Source organism: Pseudophryne corroboree, chromosome 1 (assembly GCF_028390025.1).
Source record: "Pseudophryne corroboree isolate aPseCor3 chromosome 1, aPseCor3.hap2, whole genome shotgun sequence".
NCBI classification, from domain to species: Eukaryota; Metazoa; Chordata; class Amphibia; order Anura; family Myobatrachidae; genus Pseudophryne; species Pseudophryne corroboree.
The window spans coordinates 1,147,253,874-1,147,275,675 of record NC_086444.1 but is presented as its reverse complement, the minus strand read 5'-3'; the positions used below and the strand labels follow the sequence as shown (position 1 = coordinate 1,147,275,675).

The window sequence follows — 21,802 nt, the reverse complement described above, 5'->3', positions numbered from 1 at the left end:
GCAGTTTTCGACTTTTTCAAGTCTGAAGGGGTTCCAACCTATTCAGTCCCCAGCTTTTTTATTCGACAATAGTACGTGAATCGGCGGTATAGCTGCCGATTCACGTGCTTCTGAGGGAAACGGGGGCCAAATTCGACAGGTTTTGGTCCCGTTTCCGACCATATCTCAGTTCGACTTGACCTGAGAGGAGGAGAGGGGGGAGAGCCGCGGGCAGATGGGGGACAGCAGCTCTACAGCACAGCGCTGCAGGAGGATGTGGCACAGCCGCCGCTCACGGCAGCGTCCACCCGGCTCCAGCAAGTGAGGTCCCGCTTGCTGGAGCCGGGTGGACGCTGACGTGAGGTCTGGCGGCTGTGCCACATCCTCCTGCAGCGCTGCTGTCCCCCGTCTGCCCGCTGGTCTCCCCCCCCTCTCCAGTCCCTCATCTCAATTCGACTTTTTTAAAGTCAAATTGAGATGGGCATTGAATAGCCCTTGTCGGATCCATTACGACAAATGCATGCTCAATTGAATATACCCCTTAGACTCCGTGTTTTGACACGGTTAATTCGCAAAACCCGTGGCACTCTAAACTGAGTTATTTGGCACAATTTGAGGATATATGTATATGGGCACATCTGTTTATATTATATAAAGTACATTTGATTACTTATCCTTTCAATAGATAATATAAGTCCTTTACATTGTGTGAATATCTATAACCCTCCTAACCCTGTGATGCCAGCCAAGATTCAGGTTTATTTTGCGTTATAGAGCTTCTAAAGCTGGGTACACACTGGAGAGATGTCGCTCCAAAATACCATTTTGGGACGACATATCGATTACATGGCTCAGTGTGTACCCAGGATTCCACGCTCCCGTGGTCGCAAGCGATGAACACTAGGTTTATGTGATGCACATCAAACCTATCGTCTGTCACTAGCGTCCTTGTTTATGCTATTGGAGGACTGAACACAGTCGTTCCGTCCTTCATTAACATCGTGCCAGTGTGTGCTGGCAATCCCTGCTGACAGGCATTTGTTCCAAATGTTGGAGCGAATGCCCTTCGCTTTAGTGTGCACCAGCCCATTTCCCGATCCCACTGCCCCTGAAAGATACATACATACATAATCTATTATGTTGCCTACACAAGCTGCAATGTGGCAGACACTATCAGATTAGTGCTTTGATGTGGCAATCAACCGAATCGTTATGCACAAATAGCCCCTGGTTATACTACAAGTGACCCAGCTGCTTGGCTACAGAAACGTGTCCTGTGGCAGAGGATTCTGGGTAACACCCTGCAACACAAAGCACACTTACCATGCCCTTACTGCGATTTCCAGGGGAGGGAAGGTCGGCGATTATAGCTGTGCATAGACTGACGTTTCCTTTGCTAAATCCTAAAATAATACGGGATATCAGGAACACTCCAAAACTTCTCGAGATTGCCCATAAAGCATAGGACGCAATTAACCCGACCTAATGGAGAAGAATAAGTCATAGAGGTACATAGATCACTGCTTCTCCTTTACAAAAGGACAGTAGACAAACAAGGAAAACATCTCACAGATAACAATCAGGAGTTTTATATATTCTTTAACATATATATTATATGCTGACTTTAAATAATCATTGTTTCCTAAAAGAAACAAAACTGATTTACAAATCACAGATACATTTAGTAAACATATATCCAATGACGGGAAAAAGTGTTATTCAAACTTTTACTCAAAGGCGTTCCCCAGTTTCGGTTTACATTTTATTTGTCGACTTGCAGGTGTATGCGCCCTCCTGCAATCTGCACTAAATACTGCAGTTGCAAAAGCGCATCCGTATCCATACAAGGGTATTCTAAGATGCAATATCTTACACCCAACTATAAGTCTAGGTATATACTGTACACCAAAGCATAGGTGTATTGTTATTTCCTATTATTATGTATATAGTGCCCTATTACCTGCAATACTGTATGTATTGGAGATAGAAAGACCATTGGCATATTGTGTGACTATAGCAAAACAGCAGACACCATAGTGTGTGACAGGAGGGAGCGTCAGGCAGCTGTGCTAGCTAAATGGCCGCTTGTGTCACATGTGCTAGTCCATTGTGTGAGGTGTGCTAGGTGTTGCTGGTCATGTAATCAGAACAATGACTGAGTGACTGGTAACATAGCTAGCTGCCAGCCCAAGTTATTTATCTAAGACATAAGGTAATCTGAGAGGTAATTAGGTTAGAACTCGCGGAAGTTGTACAATGAGTCTACAGGGCAGTGGAGGTCATTCCGACCTGCTCACACGCTGCTGTTTGTCGCAGCGGTGCGTACGAGTCGGTTCTGCGCATGTGCGGCGGACGCATTGCGCAGGCACGCCGGGCAGCAACGCCGCTAACGTCAAAAGCGGTCGCAGCGGCGACCGCAAGAAGATTGACAGGAGTAAGGCGTTCCGGGGCGTCAAGGCGTGTCCAGGCGTTTTGGAGGGCGGATGTCTGACGTCAATTCCGGGACCTGCAATGCTGGCACAGGGTAAGTAACTCATACCCTGGTCTACTTTTACAGGAAACTTTTTTTTGCATTGCAGGGCTGCACAAGCGTTCGCAGCCCTGCTATGCTAAAATACACTCCCCCACAGGCGGCGTCTAGTTGATCGCACGGGCAGCAAAAAGTTGCTACGTGCGATCAACTCGTAATGACCCACAGTATACGGGTGGAAATAGCATTGGAATATCCTGACCCAACCCCATGAGTAGGCTTTTTGGCACCAGACGGGATCTGCCAGTCTGGGATAAAAGGAGAGCAGATCTCAATGTAAGGGATTGTGGTGGATCCTGTGAACCAGACATCAGCAGGAACCTTCTGGGCTAGGCATCGCTGTGCCACCAGAGGAAACACCTTCCAGGACAGCGACGGTGTGAGCCAGTTCCCCAGGCTGGGAGACACAGGACTGTCTGGCAAATGGTAGCGGTAAGGATGCAGATTATTGAGATCGCTATTTTTGGATGCTGACTGCAAGCGGCTGATGGAGGATACATGCTACCAAATACCCTGCACCATGTGAACACCTTATGGTGTTGTGCTGTCATAATAAATACTTATTTTTTATATATTCTGATCTGCCTGAGTGAAGTGAATCTCACCGAGGGTAACCATCATCCCAGCTAAGCGTGGTTTCTTCACAGTCATCATCATTAACTTGCACCAAGCTTATAGATCACGCAAAGTTACGCTGCCTAAAAGCATACATGTATGAAATGCCTTTCAGACCAACAGGCATTTTATCTGGGAGCCTCGGACACTGCAGATATTGCGGCCACACTGAGATCTCTCACAGTGTATGTCACGTGATATCGGCGCTCCATGCGAAGGAACAGGGGAATGTCCGCCGGTCTGCCACGGTAAGGCATACATTGCCCGATTCGGCAGACTTTAAACATTTCGCGTCGGACGGACATGCTGGGCTATCCGGCATGCCCGACCAATTGATATTTTCCCGATAGTTCGTCCGCATAAACACTACAATTATCTGGGCGATATGACGATATCGCCTTCGCATTTATACTCTGCGACACGACCCAATTATCATTATGAGAAGTAAAGTTCACTTTAGAAAAAAATAATAACAATAAAAATAAAATTAAAATAAAGTAAAAATACAATCACCAACCACCACGGTAACAGGGAAAAAAATCTTCCACTCTTCCTCCAACCCTGAAACTGTGGACAGAAGAAATATCTGTGTGGTATCATGTAACACTTCTACAAGGCCGGCCACACTCATATAGCCGGGAAGTATGACATTACTGCGGGGAGAATCTTACAAGCCGATGTGGAATCCTATATATTCAGCTGCCTCTCTGGTAACAGTGGGGAGGGTCACAGAAGAATTCTCCCAGGTGCGAGTATCTACGCATATTTTGGAACACGACACACCTCCTACATTATACAGCATGCTAGCCATTTGCACCCAAAATATTGGATTTATGAGAGAACAAAATGTGCACTTTAAAGTGACTACAGTGATAGGCAATGAAACATTAGACTGAAATGTGTACACACTTTGGATGCAATATACATATTGCTGATAATAAGCAATCAGGTATTTGAAATAATGCAGCCCCTGGGTCTCACTGCTTCTGCTGTCTATGGATTTACACCGGCAGACAAGCCATGGCTATATAATGATATGAGTGGTCTGTCCCGCCTCGGACATGTGCAGTGAGAGCCACCAAGCAGCGCCCACCACAGCAAGGGAGTGACGTCCTGGTCTCTGTCCCAGTCTTCTGTTTTATTTGTGATAGGCTGTAAGGTAGAGGTTACGTTTTGGGTTGCCTTATAAAATAAACTTATACCTACAGGTCACCTATAGAGAACATTCATAAAACATAGGGTGCTAACACAGTTTAAAGGTATTTATTACATTTCTAATTATGTAAATTTATCCTAAGAACATACCGCAGTCATCATCATGACTCGCCGTCGCCCTAAATAATCCGAGGCTGCTCCGGTAAGCGGGGAGCAGACAAACTGCAGCATGGAGAATATGGATCCGATAAGACCTGGAAAATATTCATTATTACATTAGACACAGGAGTTGTTGCTGGTGCACATAAGTTATTTAGTAGTTTTCATTGGTTACCACCGTTATTACAATAAAGGAAAATATGCATAGCTTGAAATCATATAAATCAGCATCACAGAGCTAATTGTGCCCAAACACTTAGGCGATTTGGGCCGATTTCATCCGATTTCAACGGATCGGGCCGAGAAATCGGATGAAAAGTGGCGAATCGCAGGTGTTGTACCTTCAATTCCGATCAGATGTGCGGTCCCGTGCTCATTGGATCGGAGATCCCACGGGTTGCACTATTCATTTGTTGGATCCCGAAGCCTTGGCTGGGATCGCAAACGATACATTATAAGCAAAAGGCCGCATACGATGTATCATATGTGATCCTGCTGCCTGGGAAGCTGTCTGGGACCTCAAGGGAATCCTATGCGACTTCCCCCTTGTAGAAATCGCATAAGTGTATGGGGACCTTAAGACCTCAGGAATTTGCCATCCTTGTCTATTGTCTGCCCTCTTGTGCCTACCCCAATATTTTTGCCAATTTTTGGGCAAACATCTGCCACAACTTCAGTGGCAGTGGCAATGCCAGCTTTTGACAAAAGGGCAAGCAAAGATGAAAAATATGTGCCCCCCGCCAAGGTGTTTCAAATATAAACATCTAAATAAAATAAAAAATAAAAAAAACACCTGTGTATTATTGTTATAACATTCTTAAGTTGTTGCAAAACAGCATATTCCTAACACTTATGGGCCCTACACACATATTGATCGGCCGACGGGTGACCCAGCGTCACACGGCTCCATAGCACTGCACGCTAATATGGACAATCTCGTCCATATTTGCCTGCATGCATAAGCGAAGGAGCACCAACGATTAACGAGCGCGGGGCCGCGCATCGTTAATCGTTGGTGCCTACACACAGAATGATATGAACAAGTATGTTCATATCGTTCTGTTTTATCTGCCAGTGTGCAGGGCCCATTAGCTGCCAAAATTTGCTTTCTGGAAATAAAAATTCAGTATATTGGGAATAAATATTTCAGGCCCATATCACTGATGCACTATAACTTTTGTTTGAGTGCTTGCTTACCCTAAAACAGATTGATACTTACTGTAGCTATCCTGTTTGGCATAGTTACATAGTAAACGTACCAAGTCCCTTTTATGAGGGCTCTGATGTGTAGCAGCTGCTCTGGAGTAAGTGCCGTTATACAATATCACAGTGTTTGCAAAGACCTAGGCTTTACACTGTAAATATAATATGATGCAGTAACATAAGGCTAATGGAAGAAAAGGTCAAAAAAACTGGATTTTAATACCTACCGGTAAATCCTTTTCTTGTAGTCCATAAGGGATACTGGGGTTCACTTAGTACGATGGAGTATAGATGGGGTCCAAGGGTCCACTTTAAATTTCTTTTTGCCAATTTTTGGGCAAACATCTGCCACAACTTTAGCGGCAGTGGCATTGCCAGCTTTGGACTTGTGGGCAAGGTGTGCTGGCTCCTCCCCTCTATGACCCCTCCTACAGCCAGTATAGGTAAAACGGATGTGGATCATCAAATCGACAGTGTCTAGGTCGACAATGTTTAAGTCGACCACTATAGGTAGACAGTCACTAGGTCGACAGGGTTGGAAGGTCGACAGGGTTTCTAGGTCGATAGGTCAAAAGGTCGACATGAGGTTTTTGGGGGGTTTTGGTGTCGTTTTCTGCGTACAGTGACCGGGAAGCCGAATTAGTACACTATGTTCGCTCGCAATGCTTTGGGCAGATTACCGTTCCAATCGTAGTCCACGTGGATCGTTAAGTATGAAAAAGTTAAAAAAAGAAAAAAAATGTGACAAACTCATGTCGACTTTTTGACCTGTCGACCTAGCACGTCGACCTAGAAACCCTGTTGACCTTCCAACCCTGTCGACCTAGTAACTGTCAACTTCTAGTGGTCGACCTAAACATTGTCGACCTAGACAGTGTCGATCTTCAGACCGGATCCCAGGTAAAACTGTGCCTGAAGGAGAATGGACATACTTGAGAGAAGGAACATAACAACAATGAGTGGTGAGATTCATACACCAGCACACCAATAACATAAAATGACCAGCAACGGCTGGAAACAAACAGCAACAGCTGAACAGGTAAACGTTACAAAAAGAAAAAACCTGCAGACAAGTCAACGCATCTGAGGCGGGCACCCAGTATCCCTTATGGACTACGAGAAAGGGATTTACCGGTAGGTATTAAAATCCCGTTTTCTCTAACATCCATAAGGGAAACTGGGGTTCACTTAGTACTACGGGGATGTCCCAAAGCTTCCAGAACGGGCGGGAATGTGTGGAGACGTCTGCAGCACTGCCTGCCCAAACTAGGTATCCTCTTTGACCATGGTATCAAACTTGTAGAACTTCACAAAGGTGTTCTTCCCTGACCAGGTAACAGCTCGGCATAGTTGCAAGGCCGAGACTCCATGGGTAGCTGCCCAGGAAGAGCCCACTGATCTGGTAGAGTGGGCCTCCAGAGACTGCGGAACAGGTAAAGCTGCCGACACAGAGGACTGTTGGATAGGCAACTTCAGCCAACGAACAATGGACTGTTTTGAAGCAGGACAACCCTTTTTCTGCATAGAGCACGAATAAGGAATCCGTAATTCGTATCCGAGCTGTCCTTTTGACATAAATATTCAAGGCTCGCACAGCATCCAATGACTCCGGCAAAGCAGAAATGCCAGCACTAGACGGGACAACAATTGGTTGGTTCAGGTGGAACGCAGAGACAACCTTCGGCAGGAACTGCTGCCTAGTCCTGAGCTCCGCTCTGTCCTTGTGAAAGATCAAGTATGGACTTTTACACGAGAGGGCCCCCATTCCTGAGACACACCTAGCAGAAGCCAGGGCCAGTAACATCACTGTCTTCCACAATGAGGTACTTTTCTTCTACCGTCATTAGAGGTTCAAACCAGGAGGACTGTAGAAATTACAACACCACATTCAAATCCCAAGGTGCCGTGGGCGGTACAAACTGAACTTCTGGCAACATCGCCAAATTCTTCTGAAAGAAGATTGAGAGAGCTGAGATCTGGACCCTAATGGAACCCAGACGTAAGCCCTTATCCACACCCGCCTGCAGGAAACGTAATAAACGTCCCAAGTGGAATTCAGCAGGTGAGTACGTGCGTTCCTCGCACCAAGAAACATAAAGTGACATGATAGTGTTTTGACGTCACAGGTTTCCTGGCCTAAAACAATGGTTGCAATAACCTTTTTGGAAAGGCCCTTGTGAGCTAGGATCTTCCGCTCAACTTCCAAGCCATCAAACGAAGTCGCCGTAAGTCCGGGTAGATGAACGGTCCTTGTTGCAGAAGATCTTTTCTCACTGGCAGAGGCCACTTGTCTTCAACGGACATGTCCAGAAGATCCGCGTACCACGCCCTCCGAGGCCAATCCGGGGCAATCAGAATTGCCTGGACTCCCCGATTCCTAAATCACTTGAGCACCCTCGGGAGCAATGGAATCGGAGGAAACAAGTAGACCAGCCGGTAAGGTCAAGGAGACGTCAGCGCATCTATTGCCCTCGCCTGAGGGTTCCTGGTTCTTGAGCAATACCAGCAAAGCTTCTTGTTGAGTCGAGACGCCATCATGTCTATCTGTGGACAGCCCCACAGGTCGATGATTTGTTGAAACACCTGTTGGTAGAGACCCCACTCTCCCGGGTGGAGATCGTGACGACTCAGGAAGTCCGCTTCCCAGTTGTCCACCCCCGGAATGAAGATGGCGGATATAGCTCTTTCGTTTCTCTCTGCCCAGAGGAGTATATTGACACCTCTCACATGCAGGCTCTGCTCTTTGTCCCTCCTTGTCGATTTATGTACGCCACCGCCGTGGCGTTGTCTGACTACACTTGGATCGCCCGATCCCTGAGCAGAGGAGAGGCCTGAAGCAGAGCATTGTAGATCACACAAAGTTCCAGAATGTTGATTGGAAGAAGGGCTTCGTGGGCTGACCATCTGCCCTGGAACTGAGCCCCTTGGGTGACAGCTCCCCATCCTCTCAGACTCACATCTGTCGTGAGGAGGATCCAATCCTGAATCCCGAAACTGCGACCTTCCAGCAGGTTTGAGGACTGTAGCCACCACAGGAGGGAGATTCTGGCCTGAAGTGACAGACGTATTATCTGGTGCATCCGGACCATTTGTTCAGGAGATCAAATTAAAATTTTCTGTCATGGAACCTTCCGTATTGGATGGCCTCATATGAGGCTACCATCTTTCCCAACAATTTAATGCAAAGATGGATGGATATCAGACTAGGCCGTAGCACCAGTCGGACCATCTCCTGGAGTGTCCTTGCTTTTTCCTCTGGGAGGAACACTTTCTGAGCCACAGTATCCAGAAACATTTCCAGGAACAGGAGCCGGCTGAGTAGGCTCCAGGTGGGACTTGTGTAGAATATGGATCCACCCATGTTGTGACAGAAGCTGAATAGTGCAGTCTATATTGAGCAATAGAAGCTCCCTGGATCTCTCCTTTATCAAGAGATCATCCAGGTAAGGGACAATATTGACCCCCTGGGTCAAGGCCCTCGGAGCCGAGGACAGGCCAAAGGGCAGCGCCTGGAACTGGTAGTGATAGTTCAGCAGGGCAAACCGCAGGTAAGCATGATGAGGCGGCCAAATCGGGATATAGAGATAAGCGACCTTTATATCCAGCGAGACCATGAACTCCTGTTCTTCCAGATCACTGCTCGCAAGGATTCCATCTTGAACTTGAAAACCTTTAGGTAAGGGTTCAAGGAATTTAGATTCAAAATGGGCCTTAACGAACTGTCCGATTTCGGTACCACAAACAGGTTGAAGTAGTAACCCTTTCCCTGTTGTTGTAGTGGCACTGGAACAATGACTTGGGACTGGACCAACTTTAGGATGACCTGTTGTAGCGTAACTCGTGTATCCTCCAAAACTGGTAAGTTTGATTTGAAAAATCGTTGGGGAGGAGTGCTGTTGAACTCCACCGTGTAGCCCCGAGAAATGAGGTCCCTTACCCAGGTATTCTGGCAGGAGCCTTCCCAGATGCGGCTGAAGTGACGCAGTCGAGCTCCCACCTCGAGATCCCCTCAGGATGGGGAGGTACCGTCATGCTGAGGCTTTAGTGGAAGCTAAACCTGTGCTCTGTTCCTGAGAACCTGTGGTGGCTGGTTTTCTTGTCTTACCTCTGGTGCCTCTCGCTACATTGGAGGCACCTCTGGCTCTTGATCTAAAACTTGCAGTCCGAAAGGACTGGGTAGATGGCCCCAGGTAGGAACGCCTAGCCGGCAGGGCCCCAGAGGGGAAAAACGTGGATTTTCCTGCAGTAACCTTAGAAATCCACATATCCAACTCAACCCCGAATAGCCACTCCCCTGAGAAAGGAAGAGACTCCACACTGCGCTTGGAATCTGCGTCCATTATCCACTGACGCAGCCACAGGGCTCTGCGCACTGACATTGCCATGGTGCCAATTTCCTTGAGAGAATCCCACAAGACGCGTGCAGTGTCTTGAATGTGTTTTAAGAGGGTTACCGTAGTGACCAGGGGCATATCCCCCGCAAGGCCCTCTTGAAGTTGATTTGCACAAGTATGGATGGTGTGTGTCATCCAACAACACAGGTCTTTGTGTTACGCCAGCCGCTGTGTAAACAGACTTTAGTGTAGTCTCCATCTTCCTATCCCCTGGATCCTTTAGTGTAAAGGAGCCAGGAGCTGGTAGTACCACCTTTTTTGAGAGGCAGGAGACTGATACGTCTATGGCTGGGGGTTCTTCACAATTTTTCCTACCTTCAGGTGTAAATGGGAAAGTGTGTAAAAAACGTTTTGTAACCTGATATTTTTTATCAGGATTTTTCCAGGCTTGCTTAAATATGTCATCTACTTCCGGAGAATCAGGTAAAGTGACACAGAGTTTTTTCTGTGCTAGGAAAAAATAAGATTTTACTCACCTGTAAATCTATTTCTCGTAGTCCGTAGTGGATGCTGGGACTCCGTAAGGACCATGGGGAATAGCGGCTCCGCAGGAGACTGGGCACAACTATAAAGAAAGCTTTAGGTCTAACTGGTGTGAACTGGCTCCTCCCACTATGACCCTCCTCCAGACTTCAGTTAGGATACTGTGCCCGGAAGAGCTGACACAATAAGGAAGGATTTTGAATCCCGGGTAAGACTCATACCAGCCACACCAATCACACCGTATAACTCGTGATACAATACCCAGTTAACAGTATGACAACAACTGAGCCTCTCAACAGATGGCTCAACAATAACCCTTTAGTTAAACAAGAACTATATACAAGTATTGCAGACAATCCGCACTTGGGATGGGCGCCCAGCATCCACTACGGACTACGAGAAATAGATTTACCGGTGAGTAAAATCTTATTTTCTCTGACCTCCTAAGTGGATGCTGGGACTCCGTAAGGACCATGGGGATTATACCAAAGCTCCCAAACGGGCGGGAGAGTGCGGATGACTCTGCAGCACCGAATGGGCAAACTCTAGGTCCTCCTCAGCCAGGGTGTCAAACTTGTAGAATTTAGCAAATGTGTTTGACCCCGACCAAGTAGCTGCTCGGCAAAGTTGTAAAGCCGAGACCCCTCGGGCAGCCGCCCAAGAAGAGCCCACCTTCCTTGTGGAATGGGCTTTCACTGATTTAGGGTGCGGCAGTCCAGCCGCAGAATGTGCAAGCTGAATCGTACTATAGATCCAGCGAGCAATAGTCTGCTTTGAAGCAGGTGCACCCAACTTGTTGGGCGCATACAGGATAAATAGCGAGTCAGTCTTTCTGACTCCAGCTGTCCTGGAAACATAGATTTTCAGGGCCCTGACTACGTCCAACAACTTGGAAGCCTCCAAGTCTTTAGTAGCCGCAGGCATCACGATAGGTTGGTTCAGATGAAAAGCTGATACCACCCTAGGGAGAAACTGGGGACGAGTCCTCAATTCTGCCCTATCCATATGGAAAATCAGATAAGGGCTTTTACATGACAAAGCCGCCAATTCTGATACACGCCTGGCCGAAGCCAAGGCCAACAACATGACCACTTTCCACGTGAGATATTTCAATTCCACGGTTTTTAGTGGCTCAAACCAATGTGACTTTAGGAAATCCAACACCACGTTGAGATCCCAAGGTGCCACTGGAGGCACAAAAGGGGGCTGAATATGCAGCACTCCCTTAACAAAAGTCTGAACTTCAGGTAGTGAAGCCAGTTCTCTCTGGAAGAAAATCGATAGAGCCGAAATCTGGACCTTAATGGAACCCAATTTTAGGCCCATAGTCACCCCTGACTGTAGGAAGTGCAGAAAACGGCCCAACTGAAATTCCTCCGTTGGGGCCTTCCTGGCCTCACACCACGCAACATATTTTCGCCAAATGCGGTGATAATGGTTTGCGGTAACTTCTTTCCTAGCTTTAATCAGCGTAGGAATGACTTCCTCCGGAATGCCCTTTTCCTTCAGGATCCGGTGTTCAACCGCCATGCCGTCAAACGCAGCCGCGGTAAGTCTTGGAACAGAAAGGGCCCCTGCTGCAGCAGGTCCTGTCTGAGCGGCAGAGGCCATGGGCCCTCTGAGATCATTTCTTGAAGTTCCGGGTACCAAGCTCTTCTTGGCCAATCCGGAACAATGAGTATAGTTCTTACTCCTCTTCTCCTTATTATCCTCAGTATCTTTGGTATGAGAGGAAGAGGAGGGAACACATAAACCGACCGGTACACCCACGGTGTCACTAGAGCGTCCACAGCTATCGCCTGAGGGTCTCTCGACCTGGCGCAATATCTTTCTAGCATTTTGTTTAGGCGGGACGCCATCATGTCCACCTGTAGCCTTTCCCAACGGTTTACAATCAGTTGGAAGATTTCCGGATGAAGTCCCCACTCTCCCGGGTGGAGGTCGTGTCTGCTGAGGAAGTCTGCTTCCCAGTTGTCCACTCCCGGAATGAACACTGCTGACAGTGCTAACACGTGATTTTCCGCCCATCGGAGAATCCTTGTGGCTTCTGCCATCGCCGTCCTGCTTCTCGTGCCGCCCTGTCGGTTTACATGGGCGACTGCCGTGATGTTGTCTGACTGGATCAGTACCGGCTGGTTTTGAAGCAGAAGTTTTGCCTGACTTAGGGCATTGTAAATGGCCCTCAGTTCCAGAATATTTATGTGTAGGAAAGTCACCTGACTTGACCATAGTCCTTGGAAGTTTCTTCCCTGTGTGACTGCCCCCCAGCCCCGAAGGCTGGCATCCGTGGTCACCAGGACCCAGTCCTGTATGCCGAATCTGCGGCCCTCTTGAAGATGAGCACTTTGCAGCCACCACAGCAGAGACACCCTGGTCCTCGGAGACAGGGTTATCAGCCGATGCATCTGAAGATGCGATCCAGACCACTTGTCCAACAGGTCCCACTGAAAGGTTCTTGCATGGAACCTGCCGAATGGAATTGCTTCGTAGGAAGCTACCATCTTTCTCAGGATCCGCGTGCAGTGATGCACCGACACCTGTTTTGGTTTTAGGAGGCCTCTGACTAGAGATGACAGCTCCTTGGCCTTCTCCTCCGGGAGAAACACTTTTTTCTGTTCTGTGTCCAGAACCATCCCCAGGAACAGTAGACGTGTCGTAGGGACCAGCTGTGACTTTGGAATATTTAGAATCCAGCCGTGCTGTTGTAGCACCTCCCGAGATAGTGCTACCCCGACCAACAACTGCTCCCTGGACCTCGCCTTTATCAGGAGATCTTCCAAGTACGGGATAATTATAACCCCCTTTTTTCGAAGGAGTATCATCATTTCGGCCATTACCTTGGTAAATACCCTCGGAGCCGTGGATAGACCAAACGGCAACGTCTGGAATTGGTAATGACAATCCTGTACCACAAATCTGAGGTACTCCTGGTGAGGATGGTAAATGGGGACATGCAGGTAAGCATCCTTGATGTCCAGTGATACCATGTAATCCCCCTCGTCCAGGCTTGCAATAACCGCCCTGAGCGATTCCATCTTGAACTTGAATTTTTTTATATACGTGTTCAAGGATTTCAAATTTAAAATGGGTCTCACCGAACCGTCCGGTTTCGGTACCACAAACATTGTGGAATAGTAACCCCGTCCTTGTTGAAGTAGGGGCACCTTTACTATCACCTGCTGGGAATACAGCTTGTGAATTGCCTCTAACACCGCCTCCCTGCCTGAGGGATTTGTTGGCAAGGCAGACTTGAGGAAACGGCGGGAGTGCTTTATCCACCCTAGGGGATGTTTCCTAACGTGACCTATCCTCTGGCGGGAAAGGGTACGCCATTAGTAACCTCTTAGAAATTACCAGTTTCTTATCGGGGGAAGCCCACGCTTCTTCACACACTTCATTTAATTCCTCAGATGGAGGAAAAACAACTGGTAGTTTTTTCTCTCCAAACATAATACCCCGGGTACCACAAAAAAGGGTAACATCAGAAATATGCAACACATTTTTCATTGCCTCAATCATATAACGTGTGGCCCTATTAGAAGATACATTAGTCTCATCGTCGTCGACACTGGAGTCAGTATCCGTGTCGACATCTGTGTCTGCCATCTGAGGTAGCGGGCGTTTTAAAGCCCCTGATGGCTTTTGAGACGCCTGGGCAGGCACAGGCTGAGAAGCCGGCTGTCCCATATTTGGTATGTCGTCAAACCTTTTATGCAAGGAGTCGACACTGTTGCGTAATTCCTTCCACAGCACCATCCACTCAGGTGTCGACCCCGCAGGGGGTGACATCACATTTATCGGCATTTGCTCCGCCTCCACATAAGCCTCCTCATCAAACATGTCGACACAGCCGTACCGACACACCGCATACACACAGGGAATGCTCTGACAGAGGACAGGACCCCACAAAGCCCTTTGGGGAGACAGAGAGAGAGTATGCCAGCACACACCAGAGCGCTATATAACACAGGGATCCCACTATAAATGAGTGTTTTTTTCCCTTATAGCTGCTTATATTATATATACTGCGCCTAAATTTAGTGCCCCCCCTCTCTTTTTTACCCTTATGTAAATGAAAAATGGCGCCAGTGTGCCGAGGAAGATAGCCCCGCCCCTTTTCCAGCGGACTTCTCCCGCTTTTTCTGGAATTCTGGCAGGAGTATTTTTACACCTATATAGCCTTCCTGACTATATATGGTGTAGATTTGCCAGCCAAGGTGTATTATATTGCCCTCAGGGCGCCCCCCCCCCCCCCCCCCAGCGCCCTGCACCCATCAGTGACCGGAGTGTGAGGTGTGCATGAGGAGCAATGGCGCACAGCTGCAGTGCTGTGCGCTACCTTGTTGAAGACAGAAGTCTTCTGCCGCCGATTTTCCGGAACACTTCTTGCTTCTGGCTCTGTAAGGGGGCCGGCGGCGCGGCTCCGGGACCGAACATCGAGGTCGGGTCCTGCGGTCGATCCCTCTGGAGCTAATGGTGTCCAGTAGCCTAAGAACCCCAAGCTACCACCAGTTAGGTAGGTTCGCTTCTTCTCCCCTTAGTCCCTCGCTGCAGTGAGTCTGTTGCCAGCAGATCTCACTGTAAAATAAAAAACCTAAAATATACTTTCTTTCTAGGAGCTCAGGAGAGCCCCTAGTGTGCATCCAGCTCAGCCGGGCACAAGATTCTAACTGAAGTCTGGAGGAGGGTCATAGTGGGAGGAGCCAGTGCACACCAGTTAGACCTAAAGCTTTCTTTATAGTTGTGCCCAGTCTCCTGCGGAGCCGCTATTCCCCATGGTCCTTACGGAGTCCCAGCATCCACTTAGGACGTCAGAGAAATGAGTGCAGTACCGCAGCATCTTCTAAAGGGATTTTTAAGATTTTTGAGGGATGTACATTTAGTACATCCCTGATAGCAAGAATGAGGGGCTCAATACCCTGGGCAGAAGTGGAATCCTCTGTATTAGGTTCTAATTCCTCCCCCTCCTCCAGTACTTCTTCCTCAGATTCCGAGAGTAAATCAGGCAGCCCACGTTTAAGTGGCCCTGAACTAGAGAGGGGGGGTTGTTTGTCATCTGCCTTAGCAGCCAGGTCTGCGACAGCCTGCTGCAACTGTTGCGTCTTCTGAGTATTTGCAGTGAGTTGTGATGTCTGCCATCATAGATTTTATGGCACAGAGCCAGGAGGAGCTGTGTGTCCTTGCTGCTGCAGCTGTAAGCAGAGGAAGGCGCCAAAACACAGTTGGTCCCGCTCTGAGGAAGCTCCGCCCCCTGTAATGGCGCCGGACCTCTATAGATATTTATACTGGCAAAGCCTTCTAATAAGTGTAAAACATCACATGTATGCTAGTTTACACCACCGCTGCCAGTGTACACAGGGGGGCTATAGCGGGTGTCCCCCCCCAGGGAGGGTCCCGTATGCCGTCCCTGCGATTGCGCCGCACCAAGAACCGGGGGACCCCGGTTTGTACTCACTACTCTTCTCACCTTCAGGCTTATGTTAGGGGTGTGCGGCGGGCTGCAATTGCGTTTGCCAAGGCACAATGCCCTGTGGTGCCAACAACCTGTCAGGACGGTGATCCTGCAGCAGGGAAGCAGCTCTGATGTCTGAAGAGACCGGTAACTGCCCCATCACTAACTCCCACAGTGCAGGTATGCTTTGCCTAAACAGTATACCGAAAATAACAACGTTTAAAATAAACTTTCAAAAAATCCTCTGGAGCTCCAGAGCGTGCATCCTCTCCTGAGGGCACATTTTTTCTAAACTGGCTGTGGAAGGGGACATAGAGGGGAGGAGCCAGTACACCCAGTTGAAGAAATTTAAAGTGCACCAGCTCTTTTGGACCCAATCCATACCCCATCGTACTAAGTGAACCCCAGTATCCCTTATGGAAGTTAGAGAAGTTAAATTACATTACCAAAAACAATAGTATAAGACCAGCCACAAACACAGACGTATGTTCATTTATATTCTGCATATTCTTCACAATATTGATGACGAAAAAGCTAATGGGACTACCTGGGCCCCAATGGGAGAAGTGAATTTTCCTTTGAACTATGCACTTTATCAGTTCTAAGATAATGGCCAGTATGTAACAGCCATCAATTTGGCGGGACCAGTGATTTTGCCAATATAAGCCACTACATTTAAAGCGGCCTTAAACATGAATTGCCGCTTGAATTATAGCGGCTAGATCACTGAAGTTGCAGACTATTACATTTTGGGCCAATATACTGTATACAGAACTGTGTTGAGCACAAAACGGATTCTACTTCCCATCCCCATTTATCGACACAACTCTATATCGCACAACTCACCTCCAAAGAGAACGCTGTTATATTTTCTATCATGAGGAACTCCAACAGTTCCAGCAAACCAGTCCACGGAGTGCTGTAATGTCTGATATAGGCTGTCCTGTGCAGGAAGAACAAGGAAACAAATACACTTCCTTATAAACCTCGTGAAAATCTCTATCAACAAACAATAAAAAGGATCAATAAGAGAATATTACTCTTTATTGGGTTTTTGGGGGGTTTTTATGACATGTATCCCTTAGTCACTATTTTTTTTTTTTATTGTAGTTTTCAAAAAAGAAGTTTCCCTTAAGAGCATATTGGTAGTGCTCTTATTATCGTGAATAATCATGTAGAGAGATAAAGTACCAATCAGCTGTCATTTTTCACAACTTTTAAAATGGTTAGACGCTGACTGGTTCGTACGGTGGGTGGCGATGTATCAAACCTTGGAGTGAGATTATAAGTACCAACCAACCAGTGTCTACGGGCGGGATGTATTCAAATACATCGCCACCCCTCGTAGCGATGCTAATCACACATGTACTAACAAATACGATTAACATCTCAGTGTAGTGACGGAGGTTACCCCGCGATAGCTGTGAGAAGGTGTGCGTGGGGGTCTCAGTCACCTCCCTGGGCTCTTCCTCTCCTCTCTGGCCGGGAAGCAGGCAGCGGGCTGTCCCGGGACGCCGCCTCCTCCACCCTGCAGCCGGAAGGACCTACGTCTTTGTTGCTAGGGGGAGAAGGAGTTTGGTTTCCGGAGGGCGCCGTCAGCGGTGCGGGGCGGCGGAGGCCAGCAGTAAGAAGCTCATAGGCTTCTATAGGGTATCGCCATCAACACTCTCTCTGGCGGTGGTAGGCCCATGTGCACACATTGCACCCATTATAGAAACGCCAATGACTAGATGGCCAAGTGGTTCTTATTTGCCATCAAATTCTATGTAGCATGTTGATCTTATATACACAATGATTCGTTCTAATTTGATTAATGATTATCTAATGTAAATCAGAAATAGTTGTAGGATTTGTAACAATGGGGGTAATTCAGACCTGATCACTAACAAGCGATTTTTGCACTGCTGCAATCAGATAGTCGCCGCCTACAGGGGAGTGTATTTTCACTGTGTAAGTGTGCGATCGCATGTGTAGCAGAGCTGTATTAACAGATCTTGTGCAGTCTCTGCGCAACCCAGGGCTTACTCAGCCGCTGCGATCTCATCAGCCTGTCCGGGACCGGAATTGACATCAGGAACCCTCCCTGCAAACGCTTGGACACGCCTGCATTTTTCCAGACACTCCCTGAAAACGGTCAGTTGACACCCACAAACGCCTTCTTTCTGTCAGTCTCCTTGCGATTGCCCGTGCGAATGGATCCGTCGCACAAACCCATCGCTGAGTGGCGATCCGCTTTGTACCCGTGCGACGTGCCTGTGCATTGAGGTGCATACGCATGCGCAGTTTGTGCCTGATCGCCCGCTGTGCGAAAACGCGAGGTCTGAATTACCCCCAATGACCACTGTTGTTCAGCAAAGACATAAACAGTATCTATGAAAGTCAAACAACCGCTCCCATGTAAAACTTGAGGGTATTGGTTAATATAATGAACAGAAAATACGATATACAGTATAGGGCCTAATTCAGGTCGCATCGCAAAGGCGATGTAACCGCAATTTCAGCGTCAGGACCCATGTGCGCCTCTGCCATGTTTGCTGTGTGGGCGGCGACCGAGCGTTCTCGGACCGGCGCCGAGGAAACGGGGGCGTGACGTAGTCATTTTCAGGGTGGCTGGGTGTCGTCACACGCAACCGCTACGATAGAAAATATGGCAGCGGGACTCCTGCGACCTCTCTAATTGCGTTGCGAACACAATTAGAGCATGATCGCAGTGGGTGGGCGGCTGGTAGCATGCTGGGCGGCCTTGCCCTGCGATGGGCGGCCCCCAGCATGCGATTGAAAGCAATGCAGATTCTGCTAAAAAGCAGAAACTGCAATCCTTACTGAATAAGGTCCATACAATTAGTTATCTGATGCATTTATATACATACCAAGAGGGAGATTTACTAAAGCTTCTAAAAAAAAAAGAAAAGTGGTTATGTTGCCAGTAGCAACCAATCAGATTTCAGCTATCATTTCTCTATTGCATTCTAGAAAATGATAGACAGAATCTGATTGGTTGCTATGGGCAACATCACAACTTTGTTTCAGAAGATATCCAGGATGATGTATAGAAAGTGTCTCATACAGGGAGATATGTACTAAGCCTTGATAAGCGATCAAGTAGAGAGAGATAAAGTACCAACCAACTAGCTCCTAACTGCCATGTTACAGGCTGAACTTGACACAGGAGCTGACTGTCTGGTACTATGGGGTCTATTTATGAAGCAGTGAAAAGAGTGGAGAAATGGACCGGTGGAGAAATTGCCCAGAGCAACCAATCAGCTTTGAAGGAAGCCTTTATCGAGTACATTCTATAAAATGTAAGGGAGATGCTGATTGGTTGCCAACTTCTCCATTGGTCCGCTTCTCCACTCTTTTCACTGCTTCATGAATAGACCGCTTTGTCTATATCCACTTTATCTCTCTCCAAGGCTAAGTACATCTGCCAATCTTATGACCAGGGAGCAGAATTAATCCTTACATTATAAATGACAGCTCTTGTGGAGAACCTGTCAGCTTGTCACAGTGGAGGAAGCCATATATCGCCTGTAAATACACTGGGAACATGGGACATCACATTACCACGGTGAGGTCACTAGTTGTAGCACACAGAATGGCACCATCCACTGTGTGACAGAAAGGCTTCCATATGCACATGGTACTTACATTAGACTTGCTGTAATGATCCAATATGGAAGGCAAGAGCGGTAAGATAAGGGTGAATCCCAGGAGGTCGACGAGCAGAACCAAGAAGACGACAGCGATGACTCTGGAAGACCCTTGCTCAGCCCCCGGCTGGGTCTTGACCATTCTGCCACTCATCCTCCTGGCACCTTCTGGGCACAGGCAGCTGACTCTGCAGTAACAACCAAACCACACTCCTGAGAACTAGAGTTCCTTCAGGTTTTCCCCTCCTACACTGCCAGTACTAGGAGGCACCTCTGTGCTGACTCATTGGACGTGCATGTTGCAGGTTAAACTGACATTCCTGGTGCTGAAGTAATGCAGAAGCTCTTAAGCATGCAAGAACCACTTAATGGATGATTTTGTAATGCCCAGAGGTTGCCACAGCGCCCAAAACAGGAACCAATAGGTGATGTAAAAAGGTTATCAGCAGGAACCTGCATCCATTACGCTAACAAACTATGCAATAATTAAAGAGTTTCATTTCACAATTCACTTATTTTTCAATAGTTCTACATTTTATTATTTTATTTATAGAAAGTTCTCAATAGAAAACACTTCAGCAAAGTTAGACGGATTTCCAGCCAAAAGTGTTTTCCTAACATATTTCTGATCGTTTCAGGTAATATCTGGTTTGTAAAGTGCTCAAGAGGAAAATATAGGGAACAGGGACTGGAAACGTTCTTATAAAAATAATAATTTATTATCCAGACTGTTATGTTACTTCTGTACTGTAGAGCAACACTTCAAGATCACAGACGTGAGTTTGCAATCAGCCTATGGGGGAGATGTACTAAAGCCTCAGACGGTGATAACGGAAAGTGATAAAGTGCCAGCCAATCAGCTCCTAACTGCCATGTTACAGGATGTGTTTGAAAAATGACAGTTAGGAGCTGGTTAGATGGTAGTTTATCACTCTCCACAATATCACTTTTCAAGGCTTTGTACATCTGGCCCCGAGAGAGAGATAACAGACTGCGAATAAGATTCTCCAATGACATTTACAGAAACAGCACAGTTATTCTTGGGGAACACTGCTGGCGCCTCTCACAGTCACCTCTCGTGTGTTATGCCCACAAGCTCCATTATGTTCGTTGCAAATAGTTATGGTACATTTACAGCTGCAACTCAGCAGCCAGGGGTGATTTCCAGGTGGGTCCTGCAAAATCTGAACCAGCAGCTTTTGCCAAAAATGCCCATATTCAACTAATTATCTATAAGGAGACCCAGAAATTCATCCCTGTCTGAAACCCCTTGTAACCCAGGGCAAAGCACATCGCCTGGAATAGCACAACGTTTTCGAGGGGGGGGAACTGGTCAGAGGCTTCATCCTGTAGTCCCTTTCCCACATCTGCAGTGGTGTATGTATACAAAACTGAGGAAGTTGTAATGTCAGTTGCTAAATATTGGTAAACTGTTATAGGGGTGTGTTCAATGCTTGTCGGATCCTTTCCGACAGGATTTGGCTGTTCCCGACAATGCTAATCCGACTATTTTAAAAGTCGGATTGACGTGGTCAGAAACGGGGCTAAAATCTGTCGGATTTGGCCGAAATCCAACAAAATACGTGGATCGTTGGCGTAAGCTGCCGATCCGACTTTTCGGAAAGCATGTGGATTTTCACCAAGGATTTTTCCCCTGGCACCTTTCAGACCGCAGTATAAAGTTAGATTAAGGATGCCGCACAGGACTGAGTGGTTTTTATTTTGAAGTTTATTTGCAAGAGGTTTCCAAGGTAACCGACCAATCAGAAAAAACCTTTCAGACCGCACATGAACACGGGTAATGCGCGCTCATGGGCAAATAACCCATGTTCATAGCTGGCGGTCTGAAAGGAGTATTACTTATGTGCATTCTTATGAACTTTGGGAAAATATATTAACAGTAATTAAAAATGATGTGGAATTTGCTGTATACATTAAATGGGGTATAGTTGGGATCTCCTGTCGGAATACCGACACCGGGCAGCATAAGTATCTGCAGAAAGGGGATGTTATGCTGCGGGAGTTTAGGATGCCGGGAGCTAGGGTTAGGGGGAGGGAGAAGATAAGCTTAGTTGCCTCCTGCAGCCCTGTCAGCATTACAAACAGTTGGGATGCTGGGGTCTGTATTATAACCGTCGGCATCCCGACTGAAGGGATCCCGTACCCAACCCCATTAAACCAA

At 47.4% G+C, this 21,802-nt stretch overlaps 1 protein-coding gene across 3 annotated transcripts in view; it reads right to left on the bottom strand.

Annotated features, from left to right (window-relative positions):
- MFSD10 (major facilitator superfamily domain containing 10) overlaps positions 1-21,802 on the bottom strand; it is a 112,677-nt gene that overhangs the window by 82,311 nt on the left and 8,564 nt on the right. For all 3 annotated transcript variants that reach the window (XM_063924418.1, XM_063924400.1, XM_063924409.1), the window contains 4 exons: positions 19,619-19,808; positions 16,817-16,913; positions 4,430-4,533; positions 1,303-1,461 (listed from right to left, as the gene is read on the bottom strand). In XM_063924418.1, the coding sequence (XP_063780488.1) occupies positions 1,303-1,461; positions 4,430-4,533; positions 16,817-16,913; positions 19,619-19,774 (516 nt within the window). In that variant the 5' untranslated portion in view covers positions 19,775-19,808. The remainder of the gene's footprint in view (positions 1-1,302; positions 1,462-4,429; positions 4,534-16,816; positions 16,914-19,618; positions 19,809-21,802) is intronic.